This window comes from Eptesicus fuscus, chromosome 1 (assembly GCF_027574615.1).
Source record: "Eptesicus fuscus isolate TK198812 chromosome 1, DD_ASM_mEF_20220401, whole genome shotgun sequence".
Classification (NCBI taxonomy): domain Eukaryota; kingdom Metazoa; phylum Chordata; class Mammalia; order Chiroptera; family Vespertilionidae; genus Eptesicus; species Eptesicus fuscus.
The window spans coordinates 129,149,501-129,172,354 of NC_072473.1; the positions used below are offsets into that span (position 1 = coordinate 129,149,501).

At 41.8% G+C, this 22,854-nt stretch overlaps 1 protein-coding gene across 1 annotated transcript in view; it reads left to right on the forward strand.

The window, feature by feature from the left end:
• SHROOM4 (shroom family member 4) overlaps positions 1 to 22,854 on the forward strand; it is a 201,829-nt gene that overhangs the window by 174,549 nt on the left and 4,426 nt on the right. Inside the window, exons 6-7 of the mRNA XM_054718521.1 lie at positions 14,254 to 15,069; positions 19,252 to 19,432. Of these exons, the coding sequence (XP_054574496.1) occupies positions 14,254 to 15,069; positions 19,252 to 19,432 (997 nt within the window). The remainder of the gene's footprint in view (positions 1 to 14,253; positions 15,070 to 19,251; positions 19,433 to 22,854) is intronic.

Genomic DNA, 22,854 nt, shown 5'->3' on the forward strand with positions numbered 1-22,854 from the left:
GATGTATTGAAAACCCAAAAGAAAGTATTTTATGGATTATCTATTTTTGTTTCTGTACCTATGATTGCCTCCTGTGATCCTTTCCATTTTGAACAAATCTTTAGAATATGTAGGGTGTTCTTATGAACATGGCCACAGTTAATCCTCACAACAATCCATGTGCTTGTGTGGCTAAGCATTATTGTTCCCATTTGACTGAGAATGGAAGGGAGATGAAACTCAGGAAAAGTTTTATACTATTATTAACAACTGTAACAAAAATATAATAGTTAACATTTATTAAGTGTCAGGCACTACTCTAAGCATTTCACAGAAATTATTTCATTATTATTTATCATTACCCTGTGAGATAGTTATCATTTATTGACCCACTTTAAAAATGACTTTAAAAAATAAAAATGAGGAAACTTATAGATAAAGTCACTTGCCCAAGGTCAAACAGGTATCTGATTATATCTGTTATATAATTTCAGAAGTAACCCATTACTTCTGAGATTATATAACAAGTACATGACAAAACTATTACCCAATTTTTTAAATTCTTAGCCTAGATCTGACTCTCTTCCTTCCCTTTGTCATACCACATCATGAGCAGAGTGTGGAATATCCAGAACACATTTCCTATGTGCTGATTGAATGAAAGAAAATGAATAATTCAGCGTTGAATTTCATTTCATAGGAAGAGTAAATTTTTTAGGAAGACTTTGCCACCTAAGAAGAATGCAACCTTCAGAGGTGTGGAAGGATTTGTCAAAGGCATGACAAAGTGAATTTAAATACTTTGGTATTAAATTAATACCTGGGAACACAGAACTTATTCAAGGAAAATTATAAAACTCTTAATGGGAGAAATAAAGACATGAATAAATGCACAACTATACTCTGCTTCAGTTTGGAAAAATTATAATCGTGATTGCAATACTCCCTAAGTGAATACATATATAGATGTAATAAACTACCTATTAGAGTCACTATGGGATACTTTATAGAACTTGTCAAATTAATCGTGAAATTTATCTGGAAGAATAAGTGGGCAAGCATACCAAATAATACATTTATTTAAAAAGGTAATGATAGTAGATTTACCCTATCAGATTTTAAATCCGGTCATAAAGTGACAATTATCAAAACCATATGATAGAGGGTTGAAAAAAAAGTCAATGAAATTTAAAAAAAGAGAGATTCTAGGAACAGATTCAAGCTATTCTAAGAATATAGAGCACAATGGAAGCAACCCTTAACTAGAGAAAGTAATCACTCTTTCTTTAAAAAAAATGTTGAGAATCCTAGTTATCAGTTCAGAGAATAATTAGGTCAATATTTCATACAATACTCTGTAATAAATTCTAGAAAGCAGACAAGTAGAATAGCATATTTATTTCAGTTATGAATGGAAGGTAAATTGGTGTCTGTTTTAAATGGAGGATAATGTCAGAGACAAGATGGATGGTTTCAAATATATAAAAGTTAGGGGGGAAACTTTGTACAAAAATGTAATAAAAAGCTAAACAACAGAATGAGGAAATTGTCTGGGGTCAGTATCACTGATAACAGTTAACTGTCCAAAAAATATAAAGAATGGATACAGATATTGAAGGTCAGCTTGTAGATTCAGCTTCATAAAAGGGTGAAGAAAATGAATAGGCAATTTACACATGAGGAAATAAAGGCAGTAAAATCACTGCATGGAAAAGTACAACCTCTCAAGCATTTAAAGAAAAGCAAATAAAAACAGCTTCAAGGTATCACAACCTGCTTATTAAATTATAAACAATTAATAAATAGAAATTAATAAATGATAAATAGAAATTACAAAACCCTTTATTGGCAAGATGTGAGGAAACATATATGTTTCTGGGAGTAGTATAAATTGGTTAAGTTTCCTAGAGGGCAATCTAGAAATATGTGACAAGGGTTACAAAACTGCTCATACTCTTTGACCTAGCATACCCCCAAGGAAGTAACACAAAAAGGAAAAGTAATTTGCTTAAAGATTATAATAAATGTATTATAGTAGTGCTATTTATAATCATGAAAAGATTTTCCTATTTAATATATCATCATGGTGGACTAGAAAACAGCCATTAACAATGGCAGGTATACAAATACTGGGTCATGCACAGAAATGGGTATTTGTAATCTCATTAACCAAAAAAGGCTAAATCCTAAATCACATGTTGAATCTGATAATAGCCTTACACAAAGAAAATTAGAAAGGCATCTAGTAAAATGTAAATAGCTGGAGTTGAATGCACATGGTGTTCTCTGGATACATGTCAAGTTAGCTGGAATTTATATTAAAAAAAAAAAAAGAAAATCTGAGGAAGAGGCAACCCACAATGATTTGATTTAGTCCTGGGAAGTTCAACATCAAGGACTTTGGAAAAATCCCCATACCAATAACAATGTTACTTACTAGACATGCTTGATCTCACTGTTCGCTAAAATTTGGTTTGCTAGAATTCTCCATCAACCAGTACTTTTGCTTATCTAAATCTGTGAAAACCTTGACATTTCTAAGGGGGTATATCATCAGATCTTTGTGAGTGAATCTCCAAATTCATCATCACCACTACAACATAGAACCCACTCTGCCACCATAAACTACCACTACTGCCACCATAAACATCTGGCTCAGAAACATCACTTTCTTAAGACCTTTCCATTGCTCTTCACTTCCATCACCAACAATAATAGTTTGCATTTCAATGTCATTATTAACAAAGAAGCACATTTTCTCTCTACCATGGTTATTTTACAAATCTACTTTGACAGCAAATAGAGACCCATCAAGCCACGTTGAGATGGGACTGCCAAGCAGTTGACTAGGCTTCCTCCTTTGCTGGGTGACTTGCCCTACAAACCGGTATGTGATGCTTTGCAAAGTCAAATTCAAACCCTTTGCTCGTTGAGCAATTACTACATTTCATGGATCTTTAGGGTTACTCCAAAAACATTAAAACCTCAAATGCTTAACATATGCCTTCCAAAGCACTCCTCTATAATAATAATTGTCATTCATGATTCATAATACCCAGGATGCCTTATAAACCATCTGAGATAGAATCATGTTCTTTATAATGTTCGTATTAAGTCCATTTCATTGTATTCTTGGTCTTTGAAATTCAGTACATTAATGCTTTGTATACAGGAGGATTCAAACAGACAAAACTTGTAAAACTTGCTCCCTCCCCCTTCCCCTACCCCCCCCCCCCGCCCCACGACCAGGCCTGTCTATTGTTTAACCATGGTGGGGCACCACATTTCTTTAAATAGTATCAGGATTCCCAGAGTTTTTTTGGAGCTCCAGTATTCCCAATATTTTATTTTGTAAATCTTTATTCCACTTGTCCCATGTTTTAAAATGACTTTATACCTTTTAAGATACCCTGGTGAGTTGGCAACCTGATAGATAATGACTGACTACAGCAGTGGATCTCAAAGTGTGATCCCGGACCCACAATTCCATCATCACCTGGGAAATTATTAGAAATAAAAATTCTCCACTTCATCCCAGACTTACTAAATAAAAAGTCTTGGGGTTGGACCCAGCAACCTGTGTTTTAATAAGCCCTCCAGGTGATTCTATTGCATGCTTAAATTTCAGAACCATTGGATATTAGAGAAAAGAGGTTTAATAATCATGGCCAGCCTGATACTCAGCTAAATTGTCCTTGTGGATATCAAACCTTCTTGGCCCCTTGGCAATGTGTTATGTTCTCCTAAAATTTCTACTATTAAATCTCTTAAGAAGGTTATGAGAACACTGGAGAAGCAGCATTCGTGCTGGCCAAAGCATGGGCATTGGAGTCTGATGACCTTAGTTGTAACTTCTGGCCACTTAATCTCTTTGTTTTACCTCAGTTATTTAACCTTTCTGAGCCTCATTTCTTACACGAGAAAGAGAATACCCAGATCAGAAGATTGTCTCAAAGGTTGAACGAGGTCAAGTTTGTCAAGTGTGCAGCCCTGCACCTTACATATGACAGAATTGCAGTAAACAAGAATTGTTATTATCATCCCTTATCACCATGGGTATGACACTACGTAACATCCAGGGTCTAATGGGAAGACCTTCTTGGAAATTTTAAGTTGAGGTCATTGGGGAGAGGAAGCTAAGCTTCTCCCAGGACAGCACATATAAAACAAGGACTTAACCTGATCTCTTCAGAGGACACTGCATCAGCCTCCTAGGTGCTATTGAAGCCTCAAGGGGATTCCTGCTATTTGCATTTTTTTTTTGGCCAGGCTAATTGTTCCTTACTTGAAGTTCTGTGAAGCTATTGGCAGAGAAGGGTGGTAACAACAAACTCTGAGCCCTTGCTCCCTCCCCATACAGCCTCCTTGTGTCCCACTTCCTGGATCTTGCAAATATTTCCTTCAGCAATAACCCAGGAGTGGCTGTTTCTCTTGGAGCAGTCTTATCTTTTGGCTGCTGAGGAAAGAGAAAGGGGAGAGGGGCTGGACCTGTGCACTCTCACTGCTGAGATCCTGGAATGCCCAGCTATTGTGGGGAATTTAAAAGGAACATTTCCAAACAAGAAACTTCAAAAAAGCCTAAGGAGGAGCTTTTTCAGTATTTGCAAATATTGGTTTTCACGTTCAATTACTATTAGGCAAAAAAAAAAAAAAATTAACAAAAGGGGAAAATCTATTCATCAGAAGATACGTAACCTGTGCCAAGAGGAAAAGAGAACAGCCCAGGACTTGGCAGGCAATTTACTTTTGTTTTTGTAATGTAGTCTCCTTGCTGGTGTCAACAAAGCCCTTTCTCATACTGAGCCTTCATGCTTTCTCCCCTTTCTTCAGCAAGGAACTAAAGTCTTCATGGACACTTGGGGATGAATGTAGTGCAAGGACTCTTTGCCCCTCCCCAGGAGTCCTTGCTCCAATGAGATTGCCCCATGGAGGAAAATAAGGCAAGTGTCAGTCTGGGCACTACTGCTTCTTATTAGTTGGTAAAATGAGATATCCTTTCTAAGCTTCAGGATCCTCTTCTAAAAACTGGCAATAATGAAAACCATTGCATGGGGTTGCTGTGAAGATTAATAGAAATGTATACATGGAAGTGCCTACAATAGTGCCTAACACATAGTAAGAAGTAAGAAACTATATTTTCCCTTAATAAAGCTCCTTGTCCTCCACTTCAGGGAAGAATCCTACACTTGGGTCCAAAATGGAGTTGTAGATTTCTGTGTACATAGGAGCCTTGAGCCCTTTGAAAATAGTACCTCTGGAGGCAAATATCAGCTTGAGCCTGACACACTTCAATAGAAGCCTTCTGTTCACCAGTTTGCTTCAGATATTAGTGCCAGGAAGGCAAGGGCTATGTTGGTTTTGCTCCTCGCACAGTGTAATATTCAATGAGAGCTTGCAATGACTTGGTATTGGCTCAGCTGATCATATTGAAGGCCGTTCTTCCCCTTCCTGAAGTCCTGTGTACTCTGTTCCACTGATATAAGTGACTCTGCAATGCTCAGGCTGGCCCTAAATAAGTTGTGTAAATGGGAGGGCAGTGCTTTTAAAATCAGAATTGATGTGGAGAATAGTAACTTCCAGATTGCCTTGCTAAAGCCCAGTGCCTCCAGATAGGGCCGCAGTGCCATGAATCGGTGCACCAAATGTTCCTAGAAGGCATGCTCTTTTCTTCCAGCTGATTCTGGAGTTGGCTACCCAGGGGTAAATTCTGTAAGACTGACAGTGATTAGTACCTAAACAAGACAACTTAGAATACGTAGTCCTTCTGATCTTATCTCTGCTCTTAAGCTTGTCTTTTATTATCTTTCCTTTTTAATAGATGGGATGAGTGAGTAAATGAGACCAATGTTAAAATCCTTAGTTAGCTAGGGCTTCCTGGCTAGGCAGCCATGTGGCTGAGATGAGACCCAAAGTTTTCTGATCTCTTGGCTATTAAACAGGTCTGAACATTAACCATAGGGGGTACAGTCCAGCTCCCTTGATGGGAACAAGGAACAAGGTTAAAGCATACAGCAGTGAAGGTTGTACACTGAACAACTTATACAACATTGTGCAGTGCCCTGAGTAAGGGACTTCACTCTAACAATAAACATAGTCCTTTCACTTATTAATCACCTTTCATGTACCCAGCATCATTGCTAGGTCCTTTTTATTTTATTTTTAAAATTGAATTTATTGAGGGTGACATCTATACTAATAAAAGGGTAATATGCTAATTAGACCAGACATCTTCCAGACGTCCTTCCAGACAAAGCTACGGTGGTGGGGACTGAGGCAGAGGTGGTTAGGGGCGATCAGGCTGGCAGGGGAGGGCAGTTAGGAGCTATCAGGCTGGCAGGAGAGGGCAGTTAGGGGCGATCAGGCTGGCAAGGGAGCAGTTAGGGGGCGATCAGGCTGGCAGGCAAGTGAGCGGTTAGGAGCCAGTGGTCCTGGATTGTGAGAGGGCCTAAACTGTCAGTCAGACATCCTCTGAGGGGTCCTGGATTGGAGAGGGTGCAGGCTGGGCTAAGGGACCGCCCCCCATGCACGAATTTCATGCACCGGGCCTCTAGTTGGTTAATAAAATCATATAGGTTTTAGATGTACAATTCTATAATACATCATCTGTATGCTGTATTGTGTGTTTACCACACAAAGTCAAGTCTCCTTCCATCACCATTTATACCCCCTATACTCTCTTCTTTCTCCCTCCACTGTTCTTTCCCTTTAGTAATCACTATAAGGTTGTTTGTATCTATGAGGCTTTTTTTTGTTTGTTTGCTTAATTCCTTCACCTTTTCACCCAGCCTCCCAACCCCCTTACTCTCTGACAGCCATCAGTCTGTTCTCTGTTGCTAGGTCCTTTTTATATAGTTTATCCTCCCTCACAACAGCTTTGTGAGATAGATATTTTACTAAAACTGAGGTAAATTAAATACTTTGATCAAGGTTGTACAGCTTTAGGGTTATACAGCCAGATTTCAAAATTTTCCTGGAATTTAGACTCAAGCCTTTCTGACAATGTGTTCTTTCCGCTCTGCTCTATTGCTTTTCTTGTACCCTGGCTAGTAAGAGAAGAGAGTGGTAAATTTGATTACTATCACAAACCTGGGTTATCCTCGCCGCAACTATAGGACATTGGCCCAAATGAGGCCTTTGGAGATGTTGTCACTGCATGAATTTTATCAGGTCAAGATTGGAGATAAAGATGGGGAAGGGGGAGAAAGACAGGGATAGAAGGTGGAAATGTGTGTGTGAGGGGTGGAAGACAGGATGTATAGCCTGGAAACCAATCTAATTGGAACAAATAAATCTGCCCTCAAACCTCCACCCCTAAACCACAACACTCATACATCCTTTTTTATCCTGGCCCTTTATTTCTATATAATATGGTCCCTGAGCCACTTGTATTAGAATCCCTTGGGCCAGTTGTTAAAAATACAGATTCCTGAACCCCCACCAGAGGTACTAAGTTCCCATTTCGAGAACTGAAGCTCATGAATTTGTATTTTAAACAACTTCTCCAAGTGGTTTCCAGCTTTTTGGATCATGAACTCTTCTGAGAAAGAATTTTTAAAGAATGTGCCTTTAGTATATGCTGGTAGTTTATTAATAAACTAGTAGCCCATTTGCAGGAAGAATCCTGCAAGCGGCTGCTGCAGCCGCCACACCGGCACGCCTGCAACCGCGCACCGCTGCCGCCCACCCCGCTCCGCCCCGCTCCGCCCCGCCCTGCCCCACCCCGCCCGGGCTTTCCCTCTGGCAGCCACCTTTCTTTCTGCTTTTCCTCCCTCTTCCTTCTAAGTTGTCTTCAGTCTTCTCCCTCCTTCAGCATATGCAAATTAACTGCCATCTTTGTTGGGTAATTTGCATACTCGCCCTGATTGGCTGGCGGGCGTGGCTTTGGCTGGTGGGTGTGGCTTGGTGTAGCGAAGGTGTGGTCAATTTGCATATTACTATTTTATTAGGTAGGATTCCTTATATGTACTGATATCCTAATATTTGTGTTTTTAAATGCAAAAATATACATTAGTATTCTTATATGAGAATGGTCTCTAGTTTTCCTTTATGTATCTTCTAGTTTTGGGGTTTTGGTATTGACACTGTGCAAGATTCTTTTCTTATCCCTCTATTCTCTAGATTCCAGAGTCTAGAAAAATAAATAGTATTGGGGTTGTCTGTTTCTTGAAGGTTAGAATTAACACAAGACCATGTGAGTGTGCTTTTTATTTTTGGTCAAATTTATCAATGTTCTTCTATGGTAACTAGTGGGTTTAGATATTCTCATTCTTCTCATTTTGTGCACTTGGGTTTTAAAATTAGATTTGCAAGTGGCTTATCTGTCTTATTTTAATTTTCTTTTAAAGAATTAGCTTTTAGCTTTAATTATTTGTACTATCATTTATTTTGTAGTGTATTAATTGGTACCATTAGTTTCCTTTCTGCTTTCCTTAGGTCTATTTTTGTGGTGGTTTTCTTAACTTCTTTTGTTGAATGCTTAATTCATTTATTTTAATTTATTCTTATGTATTGCTATAAGTATTTAAGTCTACAATTTTTCCTTTTACCACTGTTTTAATCAACTATATTCTCTAGATTCTAATATTTTCATTGTTGTTATTTTCTACATATTGTATAGTTTCAGATTAGATCTCCTCTTTTACTAGCCTGGAGAATGTTTTCCCTTTTATTTTTAATTTTTGTTATTAACTAGAGGCCTGGTGCATGAAATTCATTCATGGGGGAGCACGGAAGGGGGCGTCCCTCAGCCTTGCCTGCACCCTCTCGAAATCCAGGACCCCTGTGGGATCGGGCTTAAACTGGCAGTTGGACATCCCTCTTGCAATCGGGACCACTCATCTGCCTGCCTGCCTGCCTGCCTGATCACCCCTAACCACTCTGCCTGCCTGTCTGATTGCCCCTAACCACTCTCTTGCCTGCCTGATTGCCCCTAACCGCCACTACCTGCTTGTATGATGCCCCTAACCACTCTGCCTGCCTATTCATTCATGGGGGGCGGGGCGGGAGGGGGCAGGGTTCCTCAGCCTGCAACCTGTTCACCCCTAACCACTCTGCCTGCCTGATCACCCCTAACCACCTCTGCCTCGGCCCCCGCCATGGTGGCTTCATCCAGGTCTTCCAGAATGACATCCGGAAGGTCATTTGGCTGTCCGGTATAATTAGCATATTACACTTTTATTATTATAGATTTTGAGTGTTGCTGTATTGTGATTAGATACTGTACTCTGTACTACTTCCACTTTTTAGCTTAATATATTGTCAATTTAAAAAATGTTCAATGAGCCCTTAAAAATAGTCTTTTTTTAATGTATGAATAAATTTAGATTTTTCCATTATCTTAGTTTTTGATTATCAAATCTGTCATCAGCTGAAGGAGTGTCATATTTTGTTTCTTCTTTTTTCTACCTTTGTATTTCCTATAGATTTTGTTTTAGAAATTTTTTAATTTTTATTTTTTAGCTATAGATGACATACAATATTATATTAGTTTCAGGTTTACAACATAGTGATTAGAAATTTATATCACTTATAAAGTGATCACCTAGAAAAGTCTAGTACCCTCCTGACACCATACATAGTTATTATAATATTTTGACTAATATTCCCTATACTGTACTTTACATCCCCTTGACTTGCTTTAGACACTTTTTTTACTGTAGAAATAAAAAATTACTTAAATGAAGTAAATTTAATTTTTTTTGTGCTTTAGAAATTTTGATGCTCTGTTATTTGGTACATAAAGATTTGGAGTAGTTAGATCTTCATCATGTGTTCTAATCATTAGTATTATAGTGCCCTTCTTTGTCTTATTAATTGATTTTTGCCTTTAATTCAACTTTTTAATATATAAGTATCATGGCCCTTGTTTTTTCTCATTTTGGCATTAATTCATGTACTAAACAACTATTTATTGAATACCTACTGTGTGCCTGGCACTAGATATCAGATGAATGAGACATACAAGATCGCTGTCAATGTGGAGCTTACATTATAATTAGAGGGTGGCACACAAAATAAATAAGTAAAAATAGGTATGTGACATACTAATAATATCAGGTGGTGATGTATTCTCTGAGAAAGAACAAAATAAAAAAAGGAAAAGTAAGGATAAGTCATTTTAGATAAGTGTTCAGGATAGTCCTCTCTGCCTGTTGGCATTTGTCATCTTTTTACTTTCCATTCACCACCTTGGTTTTTTTGTTTGTTTCATGAAGGGAAAATGCCAGGGGGAAGAGTTTGCACACAAGGGATTCTTTTAATCCAAAAGAGATCTAGGTAATAAAACATGAAGAAAAAAATAAAGGAGCTCTAGGTGGGCTAAGGCCTAAATGAGAAGAGAATAGGGAATGTGATGTGTGGATATGAATTTCTGATCCATATGAGTGATGAACTAGCCACAAGATGGGGACTGGAGATAAGAGGAATGAAGGATATTTTGCTTTCCATTCTACCTGAGCTTACATACCATTATGAATATTATTAAAGAAATATTCTTGGTCTTCATTATGACTATTGAAGGATATTCTGTCCGATGATTTTATTGAACTGCTGGAATTTCCTGTCACTGGGCAGTACTTAGAATGATGCTGATTGCTTACAGTCTACAGCAGAAAACCAGATCTTTTGGTTTAGCAGACTTAACCCTTTATACTATAAAGCTAAATAGATGAGTTCGGTGACTCTTTATTATATAGAAGTTTGACTTTATATATTCATATATCCTATATAATAAAAGGCAAATATGCAAATTGACCAAACGGCAGAACAACCAGTCGCTATGATGCGCACTGACCACCAGGGGGCAGACGCTCAATGCAGGAGCTGCCCCCTGGTGATCAGTGTGCTCCCACAGGGCTCAGGGCTAGCAAATGCAATGGCAGTGGCAGGAGCCTCTCTCACCTCCGCAGCAGCGCTAAGGATGTCCGACTGCAGGGAGCGGGCCTAAGCTGTGAGTTGGACATCCCCCAAGGGCTCCTGGACTGTAAGAGGGCACAGGCTGGGCTGAGGGAGCCCCTCCCCACAGTGCACGAATTTTGTGCTCCGGGCCTCTAGTATTTAAATAAACCTGAACTCATTTACCTTGGATATTTTTTCTATTGCTTATAATGTGAGCAATCTCATTTCTCCTCACAATAGTCTTTTTAATTTTGATAGTACATACATAGGCATATAACATCTATTAAAATTCTGTACACATACACCCTTAATTCGTGAATCTGGAACTTATTTTGATATATAATACATGGTATAGTTCTAAATAATACTGCTCTGCAGTTATCTCAAGAAAGATTTATTAAATGATCTTTATCTCCTTGTTATGGAAGGCCAATTATATATGATACTAGAAGCCCAATGCACGAAGATTCATGCAGGAATGGGCCTTCCTTTCCCTGGCTGCCGGCACTGCCTTTCCTCTCTGGCCCTGCCTTCCCATGCTGCCCAGAGGCCCTGAGTGGCTGGGGCAGTGCGGAACACCTGTGTCGTCGCCATGGCGATGACACAAGCATCCCACCCCACCCCCGGCTCCTCTGTGCCTGCATATGCAAATTAACCCGCCATCTTTGTTGTGTTAATTTGCATACTCCTGATTGGCTGGTGGGTGTAGCAAAGGTATGGTCAATTTGCATCTTTCACTTTTATTAGTGTAGATTTTGGACTTTCCAATCTGTTCCTATAATCAGTAACACACTGTTTTCACTGTAAGTTCTTTATAATATGCTTAATCCCTTACTCACCCCCCATTTTCTTCTATAACAAATATTCTTTAATATGATATCCTGCTTTATTTTACTAGCTATTAAAAAATTTCTATTGTTAAAAATTCCTATTGAGAATTCTGACTGGAATTGCATTGGAAGGAGATATTTTAAATCCAAAATAGAAGATATTTACAAATGTCATGCTTGATGTTTTTTCTTACAAGTATAATAACATGGACAAAAAATATACATGTCAAATTCATGATATAGCTTGCATCTAGAGAGGCAATAGGTTAATGGAAGTGGGGAGTAAAACAAGGGTATTTTTATTATTTTTTTGTTTGTTAATCCACACCATATTTTCCCATTGACTTTTAGAAAGAGTGGATGGGTGGGGGAGAGACAGAGAGAAACATCGATGTGAGAGTGACACATCAATTGGTTGCCTCCTGCACGTGCCCCAGCCTGGGGACAGGGATCGAGCTTGCAACCAAGGTACATGCCCTTGACCCTTCAGTCTGTGGGCTGATGCTCTATCCACTGAGCAAAACTGGGACAGGCTTTTCTTATTTCTTAAAAATAAATTCATGAGTGGCACAGTATTAAGATGTCTTTATTTTGAGCACTAGTTGGGAACATGAATATTTATTTTAGCAATCTCTGTATGTTTGTAAATATTTTAAATTTTCATAGTTAAAAACAAAACAAAAAAGAGCAGCAGATGAAGCAAGATAACCAGACTTGTAAGACTAAGGATATAGTACATGTAATCCGAGTGCTACAAACAGACTGAGGTGGTGTGTGTATTCAGTCTTTGGAGATAGATTGTTCAGGTTCAAACTCTAGCTCTGCCACTTACTAGCTTTATGGCTCCAAGCAAGTTACTTATCCTTCCCATGCCTCAGTTTCCCCAGCTATAAAATCAGGACAATAATAACAACTTCCTATAGTTATTATGAGGATTAAATAGGTTAAGATATGGAAAACACTTAAAACAGTGCTTGGTATTTAGTACATACACAGTGTTAGCTATCAATAATATATATTACTAGAGGCCCGGTGCACAAGGGTTGTCCCTCAGCACAGCCTGCACCCTCTCCAATATGGGACCCCTCAAGGGATGTCCAACTGCCCATTTAGGCCCGATCCCGGTAGGATTGGGCTTAAACGGGCAGTCGGACATCCCTCTCACAATCCAGGACTGCTGGCTCCCAACTGCTTGCCTGCCTGCCTTCCTGATTGCCCCTAACTGCTTCTGCCTGCCAGCCTGATCACCCCCTAACCACTCTGCTGCCAGCCTGATTGCCCCCAACTTCCCTCCTCTGCCGGCCTGGTCACCTCCAACTGCCCTCCCTTGCAGGCCTGGTCCCTCTCAACTGCCCTCCCTTGCAGGCCTGGTCCTTCTCAACTGCCCTCCCTTGCAGGCCGGGTGCCTCCCAACTGCCCTCTCCTGCTGGCCATCTTGTGGTGGCCATCTTGTGTCCACATGGGGGCAGGATCTTTGACCACATGGGGGCAGCTATATTGTGTGTTGCAGTGATGATCAGTCTGCATAGTACTCTTTTATTAGATAGGACAGAGGCCTGGTACAGGGGTGGGGGCCAGCTGGTTTGCCCTGAAGGGCGTCCCGGATCAGGTGGGGTTTCCCTTGGGGCATGGGGCGGCCTGAGCGAGGGGCCTGTGGTGGTTTGCAGGCCGGCCACGCCCCCTGGCAACCCAAGTGGAGGCTCTGGTATCTGGAATTTATTTTCCTTCTACAATTGAAACTTTGTAGCCTGGAGCAGAGCCAAGCCTGCGGCTCCCTCCGAGGCCCGCAGCCATTTGTGTTGGGGTTATAATTGAAACTTTGTTGCCTTAAGCAGGTGGGCCCCGCCAGGGTGTGCGGAAAGCTTTGCTTCCCCTGTTGCCGGTGGCAACCCTGGCCTGCTCTCTCAAGCTCCTTCTGCCGCCATTTGTTTGAATTTGTTTACCTTCTATAATTGAAACTTTGTAGCTTGAGTGGAGGCTTAGGCCTGGCAAGGGCAGGCAGAAAGCTTGGCTTCCTCTGTTACCTAGGAAACCTTGCTCTCTGTGGCTGTAGCCATCTTGGTTTGGGTTAATTTGCATGCTCCCTCTGATTGGATGGTGGGCGTGGCTTGTGGGTGTGGCTTTGTGGGTGTGTTGGAGGTATGGTCAATTTGCATATTTTTCTATTATTAGGTAGGATTATTACCACATTTACTACATAGATTACATTGTTTTGTGGATGCTTTAAATTTTACGTAAATGATGTCATCAAAAATATGGGATCAACCTAACTGATGTGGCTCAGTGGTTGAGCATCAACCCATGAACCAAGAGGTCCCTGGTTCGATTCCCAGTCAGGGCACATGCCTGGATTTTGGGCTCGATCCCCAGTAGGAGATGTGCAGGAGGCAGCCAATCAATGTTTCTCTCTCATTGATGTTTCCATCTCTCTATCCCTCTCCCTTCCTTGCTCTCTAAACAAAAAACCTCAATAAAAACATATTTTTTGAAAATATGGGATCATCTGAAACCTGCTTGTTTTACACAATCCCCATCTGCTCTTTTGCAGGGAAATGGCTCATTCCAAGGCTGACTTTTCATGGGCAACTCCCTTCCATCCTTGCCTTGAGAACCCAACATTGGACTTATCAAGCTACCGAGCAATCTCTTCTCTTGACCTCCTTGGAGATTTCAAGCACTCCTCGAAAAAAACAGAGGAAACTTCAGTTTATGAGGAGGAGAGCTCCATGGCCTCCATGCCCCACCCACTGCGCAGCCGTGCCTTCTCAGAGAGCCATATCAGCTTGGATCCCCAGAGTTCCCGGGCCTGGGGGCAGCCTAGGAAGGAGCTCTTTACCAAAGTTGATGAAACCCAGCTAGATCCTTTGGGAACCAGGAAGAAGGCCTTTCCTCCTCCTCGTCCTCCTCCTCCCAACTGGGAGAAGTATAGGCTCTTCCGTGCAGCCCAGCAGCAGCAACAGCAGCAGAAGCAGCAACAGCAGCAGCAAGAGGAAGAGGGGGAGGAGGAGGAAGAGGAAGAGGAGGAGGGGATAGAAGAGGATGAGGAGGAAGAGGAGGAGGGAGGCGAGGAGGAGGAGTTGCCACCCCAGTATTTCAGTTCAGAAACCACTGGTTCCTGTGCTCTCAATACTGAGGAAGTCCTGGAGCAGCCACAACCCCTGGGCTTCGGTCACCTGGAGGTCTCAAGGCAGGGTACACAAAGCCTCCCAGCAGAGCAAGAGTCTTTTACTCTCCATTCCAATGACTACATGCCTCCAATAAGGGGCCACTTGGGATCTCAGCCGGAGAAGGCTCAGCCCCCTTGCTATTATGGCATTGGTGGACTTTGGAGGACATCGGAGCAGGAGACCACTGATCCCTCCAAGTAAGTGCTTATGAGATATTAGGTCCCCGAAGAGATAGGCAGCATGCGTTTGAATTCCACCTCCACCATGTACCAGTTGCATGACCTTGGACTGTTCCCAGCCTCAGTTTTCTCACTGGAAAATAGGCATGATGATACCTATCCCACACGGTTGTTATGAATATGAAGTTAATCTATCACATAGTAGGTGCTCAGCAAATTGTAGTTGTTCATGATCTTATCCCTAAATACCACTATCAAAATATATTTATTATTTCCCAGTTTGTCTTTCAGGTATGCATCAGTTTCTGGCCCCTGAGACAGAAAGCATTAAACCCTTATTACTTGTACAAGGCTTTTCCTAGAAACCTGGCTCCTGCCCTCTTCTACTTTGTCTTATGCTTGCTTTTCAGAACAAGAGGCCAGGTTGAAACCTGATTTGCCTTTGTTCTACGACCTACCGGGGCTTCTAAACTCTTCCTAACACCCCAACATCAAAGGTGTTACTGGGGTTGCATGCTTTATGCCCTGATCATTCTTTACAGTAGCTAAGAACATTCTTTTCCTCTTCCACTTTCACCTCTCTCTTTGCATTTTCTTCATTGAGTAATACGTGTAGTTGACAGGATAAGCTGCCTGGGCAGGAAGACCAAAGCCTTCCTGGCCGCTGGTCTGCCGGTGTCTGTTCCCTTCACTGTGCCAATGCCCATATGCATGCACTACAGTGTGTGGTTGTCCTCTTTGCTCCAAAGCAAAAGAGCTTTGGCTTTTAGCTCTGCCAGGCCTCCCACAGAGAGCTCAGCCCACTCTCTTCTGGGAGTGAAGATGGGGGGCAGGTGTCTTTCCTTTAAGTGCTTTATTAAATCCCTTTACAGAAGGAATCTGCCTGAGACTTGTTACTATTAGAAGTATCTTATTATCATGTCTTTTACTGACAGGCAGATCCATTACTTGGCTATCTGGAGCTAGTCAAGGTTTTCTAGCCTGAAGTGCCACAAGCACAGCACTTACAGGGCCTGGCTTCCAGACACTGAGAGAATCTCTTATTATATCCCTAGTGGCTGCTTCTCAAGCTGTCCGTCTAGCTGGGGAGCATTCTTATTATAATCGGAAAACATTTTGTGGAAAATGACTATGATTGTTACCTATCAAGGGGAAGGAAAGGTGACCTACCACTTAATATTCACAAGAAAGAATAAATGAATGAATGAATGAATGAATGAACATCTGCTGTGTGCCAGACATTGCTAGTCATTTTATATTCATCATTTCATTTAAACCTCCCAATAGCCCTAAGCACCATTATTATTCCCATTTGACAGATGAGAAAACTAAAGCTGAGCAAAATAAGGGACTAAATAAGTCAGAATTGTGCAGCAAAAATTCAAAACCAGATTTGTCTGCCTCCCAAATCCACGCTTCTTTCGCTATCCTAGTCTCAGATATTGTTCTTTTGTAGACCAGACCTTTATGAGGCCCTTCTGTCTCCTGTAGGGCATTGTGCTCCGAGGTAGTAGTTATAGTACCTCTGTCAGTCTGCTAGTTCTTCCTTTATGTACTTCCATTCACCTTGGCACCTTGGATAGAGAGAAGGAAATTGCTTTTGTTAGAGATTTTTGTAAGGTGTTCCAGAGTTCCTTTTAAATGACTATGGGATGCAAGGGAAAGCATTTGTTTGCGTACAACCCTGGCTTGTGGCTACAGAAAGTCAGTTATAGATGCTTTTTTGAGTGATAGCGATTTAAGGAACAGCATCGCTCCCAACATAGCTAATTTTTTTTTTTTTTGCTTGCTTACCATGTGCCAAGCATTGTTCTAAAAACGTTCATGTATTGATTGGTTTAATCTTCACAACACACCTATAGTAAATACCATTACTCTCCTGCATTTTTTAGATGAGAAAAGTGAGGCAAAGAGAGATAAAATAATTTGCAAAATACCACAGGTAGCCAGAACTCAAGTAGTCTGGCTTACTGTGGTCATCTCAAGATTTCTAGACTGATCAAGAAGAACCTATTCCAGATCATCAGACTGCACAGAGTTCTCACGAGAAGGAAGTGGCTTTAAAATTTATTTTTATTTTTTTCAGTTTTATTGACATAGAGCCACATCCTTTAAAAAAATATTCCATACTTTCCTGCAGCACTTTCTGCTCAGAACACTCATATATGCCCTAAATGTTTTTTATATATAAGAATTCCCTATCCTATACATTTATATGCCCTTCAGAATGTTCTCTTTTCTCTGCTAACAGAGATATTGTTCAGTCAGAAAATTTTTTACATGCAGGTTTTATATGCTGTCAATTTGCTCCCCTGGAAGTATAGCATAGTGTGGCTAAAAGCACAGATTTTGGTCTTGGCCAGAGTGGCTCAGATGGTTGAGCATTGTCCTGTGCACCAAAAGGTCACTGGTTTGATTCCTGCTCAAGGCACATACCCAGGTTGTGGGTTCAATCCCCACAGCCAATAAATGTTACATCGATGTGTGTGTTTTTCTCTCTCCCTCTAAAAAATCAATAAAAATATATTTTTTCTTTTAAAAAAGTACAGATTCTGGAGTTAAATAACCTAGGTATAAATTACAGGTCTGTCATTTACTGTCTGGTGACCTTGGGGCAGTTACTTTACCTTTCAATGCCTCATGTTCCTTATCTGTAAAGTGGTTGTCATGAGCATTGAATTTTATATCTGTATCTACACCTCCCCCCCCACACACACACACAGGCATCTTAGGAAAGTTTCTGGGACATAGTAAGCCCTGTGTGATGTTAGTGAGTAGTGTTCCTTTATCAGTGTTATTAGCTTAAAAACCTACATAAATGAATACCTAGGATGAGGAATGCTGGCATGCTCAAATTTCTTTTGTGTGATGAATTAGGAGACAGCATAACATGAATCAGTAAAAAGCTGTGGAGCATTTTAACCATTATTTTTGACCTTTATTTAAGAGCTGCAAATAGCTGCAAAAATGACTAATGAGATTTTCCTATTTTTCCTTTCAAACAGCTAGAGGTTAGCAGAGGGGCAGTGACACAGACAGGTGGAGGGTGGGGGTGGCTGGTAGGCAACAAGAATATAGAAGGGGTGGGCCTCTCCCTTGCATAAATCATGGGTGAAATTATTTGCTCATCTGTCCCTGAAGCCCAACTTTTTTTTTCCTTCTTTCCTCATGCCAGACCAGAATCCTTGATGGCAGAAGACTCCAAACCCAAGCCAGCCTGGAGCCAGAGCTACTTGTTTCCTGAAGAGCAGTTGTCCTTCATGGGCTGGCGCTCCGAGAAGCAGCACCTCAGTCCCGTGGGCTTCAGTGAACTCAAGACAACAGGGTCTGCTGCTACACTTGTCAAGCCCCTGGGTGCCACTGGTTCCATTTCCCCCCCATATTATTCTGCAACTATGGAGGAGGCTGGGGCCATTGGGGATACACCAGAAGTGGAGAGATGCTATTCCTTCTCAGGCAGAAGGCCTGCTCTACAGCAGGCAGTCTCAGAAGAGCTCATGAGAGATGTGGTGGGCCGTGACAAGTCCCTGGCAGGGGTGCTAACCCCAGCCTCCAACATGGTGACCACTGCTGAGGTCATGGGTGACCTCTTTGCTGTGGGAGATCTGCAGTGGAGGGGCCATCTCAAGCAGAAGTTGTACCATCAGGAAAGAAGAAATTATCGGAATGTCCAAGAAAGCCACAGGGTGCCTTTGTAAGCAAGCAGACTAGATAGAGCTGGGGGTGGGCGATGTCTAGGATGGGTAGGAGGGATGCAACAGACTTAGAAGACAAATAGCTAAGGTCTCAGATACATCCCTACCACCTAGACCCTCCCTTGGGGTTCATATACTGGGGCCATGAACCAAGGGGAATAATTGATGATAAGCCCAGGACTTTAAGGGCCTGTCAGTTTTTCTGGATTTTACCGGGTTGTCAATTACCAAACCAAATTATCTCTAAGGAAGTCCCTGTAGCTTCAGAAGTCAGGGACAAGGAAATAGCCTTTTAAGTTCTTAAAATTGGTCTTGACTTGAATTCTAGATGGCCTTTATGTGGTCTGTTTATATTTGAATAGTGCCACCTGGTCCATTATTTTCTTAGTTTACAACTCCTTGGCAAAGCAGGATCCCACTGTATTACACATAGGGAAACTAAGAAGCAGAAAGGTCAGCAGCCTCTCAACAGAGGTGTTCAAATGGTCACCCTTTGTTCCCACAGGCAAGAATTTCAGCACTTCTCGCCTCCTCAAGGGGCCCCAGGGATTTCTACCTCTTACTCAGCTTATTACAATATTTCTGTGGCCAAAGCAGAGCTGTTGAACAAGTTGAAAGACCAACCCGAAATGGCAGAGATTGGCCTAGGAGAGGAGGAAGTAGACAATGAACTGGCTCAAAAAAAGGTGAAAATTTTTTTTATATACCTTAGAAATTTTAGCTTGAGTGAGTCTAGAGATTGCCCTGCCCTCTCAGCTCTTTAGAACATCTTGGTATATGCCTATATTTTCCGTCTGAAAATCAAATAGCCTCTCTGGGTTTCTCACAAATGCAGCTCGAGTCTCTTTTTGATCTGGTCAATAATAGTAATTATGGTAGTAGTAATCATAGTCATCACTGCAGTATCTAATCCTTAAAACAACTCTACAAGGTAGACATTACTGTCCCCTTTTTGCCAATTGAGAGGACTAAGTTGCCCAGGGTTATAGACTAGGTGGTAGATTCAGGACTTGAAGTCAAGACTGTCTTTCTTTTGGGCTGTCCCTCTGAAATAAGCCAGCCTTGTTTGTTTGTTTTTATTTGTGGTTAATCCTCACCTGAGGACATTTTTTCCCATTGTTTTTTTCAGAGAGAATGTAAGGGGGGGCGGGAGGAGGAGGAGGAGGAAGGAAGGGGCTGGGGGAGGACCGGAAGTGGGGAGAGAGGTGAGAGAGACATCAATTAGTTGCCTTCCATACATACCCTGACCAGGGCCAGGGAAGGAACCTGTAACCCAGGTACATGTCCTTGACCTGGAGTCGAACCCATGACCCTTTGGTGTGTGGGCTGACACTACCACTGAGCAACACCGACCAGGGCAAGCCAGCCTTGTTAAGTAACACACTGCCCAGGGCACATCAGAGTTTTGGCCAGTGAACTCTAACCAATGGTAATCATTGATTGTATTATCTGTGAACTTTCTGGGACAGAGAACAGACTAACTATGAAAAGGAGAAATTATAAGCTGGTAAACTTTAGTGTTTATTTTTCAAAAGTAGTCAGTAATCTCTTAAAAAATGTTAAATAGATAAATGGAAATGATGTTGCTATTGCAAAGCCTCCCCTTTCTTCCTCTAAGTACCACTAGCCTGGTTGTCTAATCAAATTCCTGGAATCACTTTGCCCTCTCTGCACTTACCCATTTTATTTCATAAACAACTGGGTTTCCATGACAACCTGAAAGGCCCAATTTACCATTTCGTGGACATCTGAACTCAATGTAAATTAGTCATCAGCCCATGTTTCTCATTCAGGATATGACCTGTAGGAAAGCTCAAGGCTATTTACAAAAGTCCCCACCACCACTTTCCAATCTGAAACAAAATGTCAGAGAAGGAATTAGAAGCATGATGGTATTAAAGATTTCTTGATCCAGATGCCTGTTTTCTTGGATTCCATGTTCCCTAATCATGGCAGGCTTCTCCTGTCTTACTTAGGACCTTCTCATTAGGAGAAAACCTAATAATAGTCTGACCAGAAGAAGAGAAAAATGATCAGAAATGGTGACGTATAGAAATAGCAGATAGTGATTTGAAGTGATTGTTGGTGGGCTGGAACAGTTTTTGTCTCTGAGGAAGACAGTGAGTAATGATACTGATTTGTAATATCCCAGAAAAGCAGCTCAGTTCTAGCTAGGTCTGTGATGACTCCATACTCTATCTACTAACTTTCCCCAGGGTTGAATTTCAGGTTGCAAAGACCAAATGCCAAGAAAGAAAGGGTTGTCTCCACTTTTATCCTGGAAGACCTATGGAACCTAAGAACTGGGTTGGGTAGTTGATTTTCCAGGTTGATCATTTGGCCCCCAGCCCTACTTTGTCTTTGGCATTGAGTTTTATTTTGGAGACAAGAAGATAAGAAATATCTGGGAGCCTCTTGGCATCTAATTGTATTGACTCATTCATATCATTTAGCCCTCATTCCCAGTGGATTTTGGAATTTTTCCTAATTTAAACTTATTACACTTCAGACTGAGATCATGGTGATCTCCTGAAATATGACAACAGATTCTGAACCCAGAGCAGGGTCTCTTGGTCTTGGTCACCTTGGATATCTCTAAATAAAGTACTAGAAAATAACACAATCTAGAAAACTATTCCTGGGAAGGAATAATAAACATCAAAGCATACTTCTTATATACAAGATACTGTTCTAAGCACATAAAATGTACTAACTCATTTAATTACATAACAGCATTTGAGATAAGTACTATTGTTACCTTATTTTCAGATGGTAAAATTGAGGCACAGAGTGGTTGAGTTATTTCCTCAAGGTCACTCTACTACTTAGTGGCAGAACTGAGGTTCAAACTCAGATAGCAGTAGTAGTAATACCCAGGTAATCCTATATGATAAAAGGCTAATATGCAAATCGACCAAACGGTGGAACAATTGGTTGCTCTGACGTGCACTGACCACCAGGGGGCAGACGCTCAATGCAGGAGCTGCCCCCTGGTGGTCAGTGCACTCCCACAAGGGGAGTGCCCCTCAGCCAGAAGCCAGGCTCACGGCTGGCAAGTGCAGCAGCAGTGGCAGGAGCCCCTCCTGTCTAGGACATCCCCCAAGGGCTCCTGGACTGTGAGAAGGCGCAGGCTGGGCTGAGCCCCCCCCCCCACAAGTGCACGAGTTTCGTGCACTGGGCCTCTAGTTATATAATAAAAGCCTAATATGCTAAGTGTCCTGTCGATTGGTCGGCCACTCAACCAATCAAAGCATAATATGCTAATAATATGCTAAGGCCACTCAACTGCTCGCTATGACATGCAGTGACCACCAGGGGGCAGACAGTTGACCAGTCAACCAGTCCCTATGACGTGCACTGACCACCAGGGGACAGACGCTCTGACCTGTAGGTTAGTTTGCTGCTGGGATCTGGCTGATCAGTACTGAGTGAGATGGGTTGGACACACCCTGGAGCCCTCCCGTAGTCCCTCCCTGGCTGTCCAACCTCCTGCATCTCTCCCTGGCCCTGATCATGCACCAGTGGGGTCCCTCAGCCTGCATCCTCTCACAATCCAGGACCTCTTGGGGGATGTCAGAGAGTCAGTTTCAGCCTGATTCCACAGGGCGAGTGCCGCTCAGTGAGAAGCCGGGCTCATGGCTGGTGAGCACAGCAGTGGTGGTGGGAGCCTCTCCTGCCTCTGTGGCAGCGCTAAGGATGTCCAACTGCTGCCATCAGTCGGACATTCCCTGAGGGCTCCCAGACTGCAAGAGGGCATAGGTCGGACTTAGGGACCCCCCCAAGTGCATGCATTTCATGCACCGGGCCTCTAGTAATATAATAACAACAATAGCGGCAGCAGCAGCATTAGTGAACATGTATTTAGTGATTAATGTTCCAGACAAATTACTAAGTATTTTACCTCTATGATATCACTTAACCCTCACAAGAATAGGGAGTGGGAAGAGAGGAGGCACTTCTCCAATTTAGAGATGAGAAAACAGAAGTCTCAGTGGGACTGGGTATCTCACTCAAGGTCACACAGTTTTGAGGAGGTAGAATTGGAATCCAGGCATCTCTGACTCCACAACTCCACTCTACCACACTACCTTCCTGTAAGTGCAGTCCC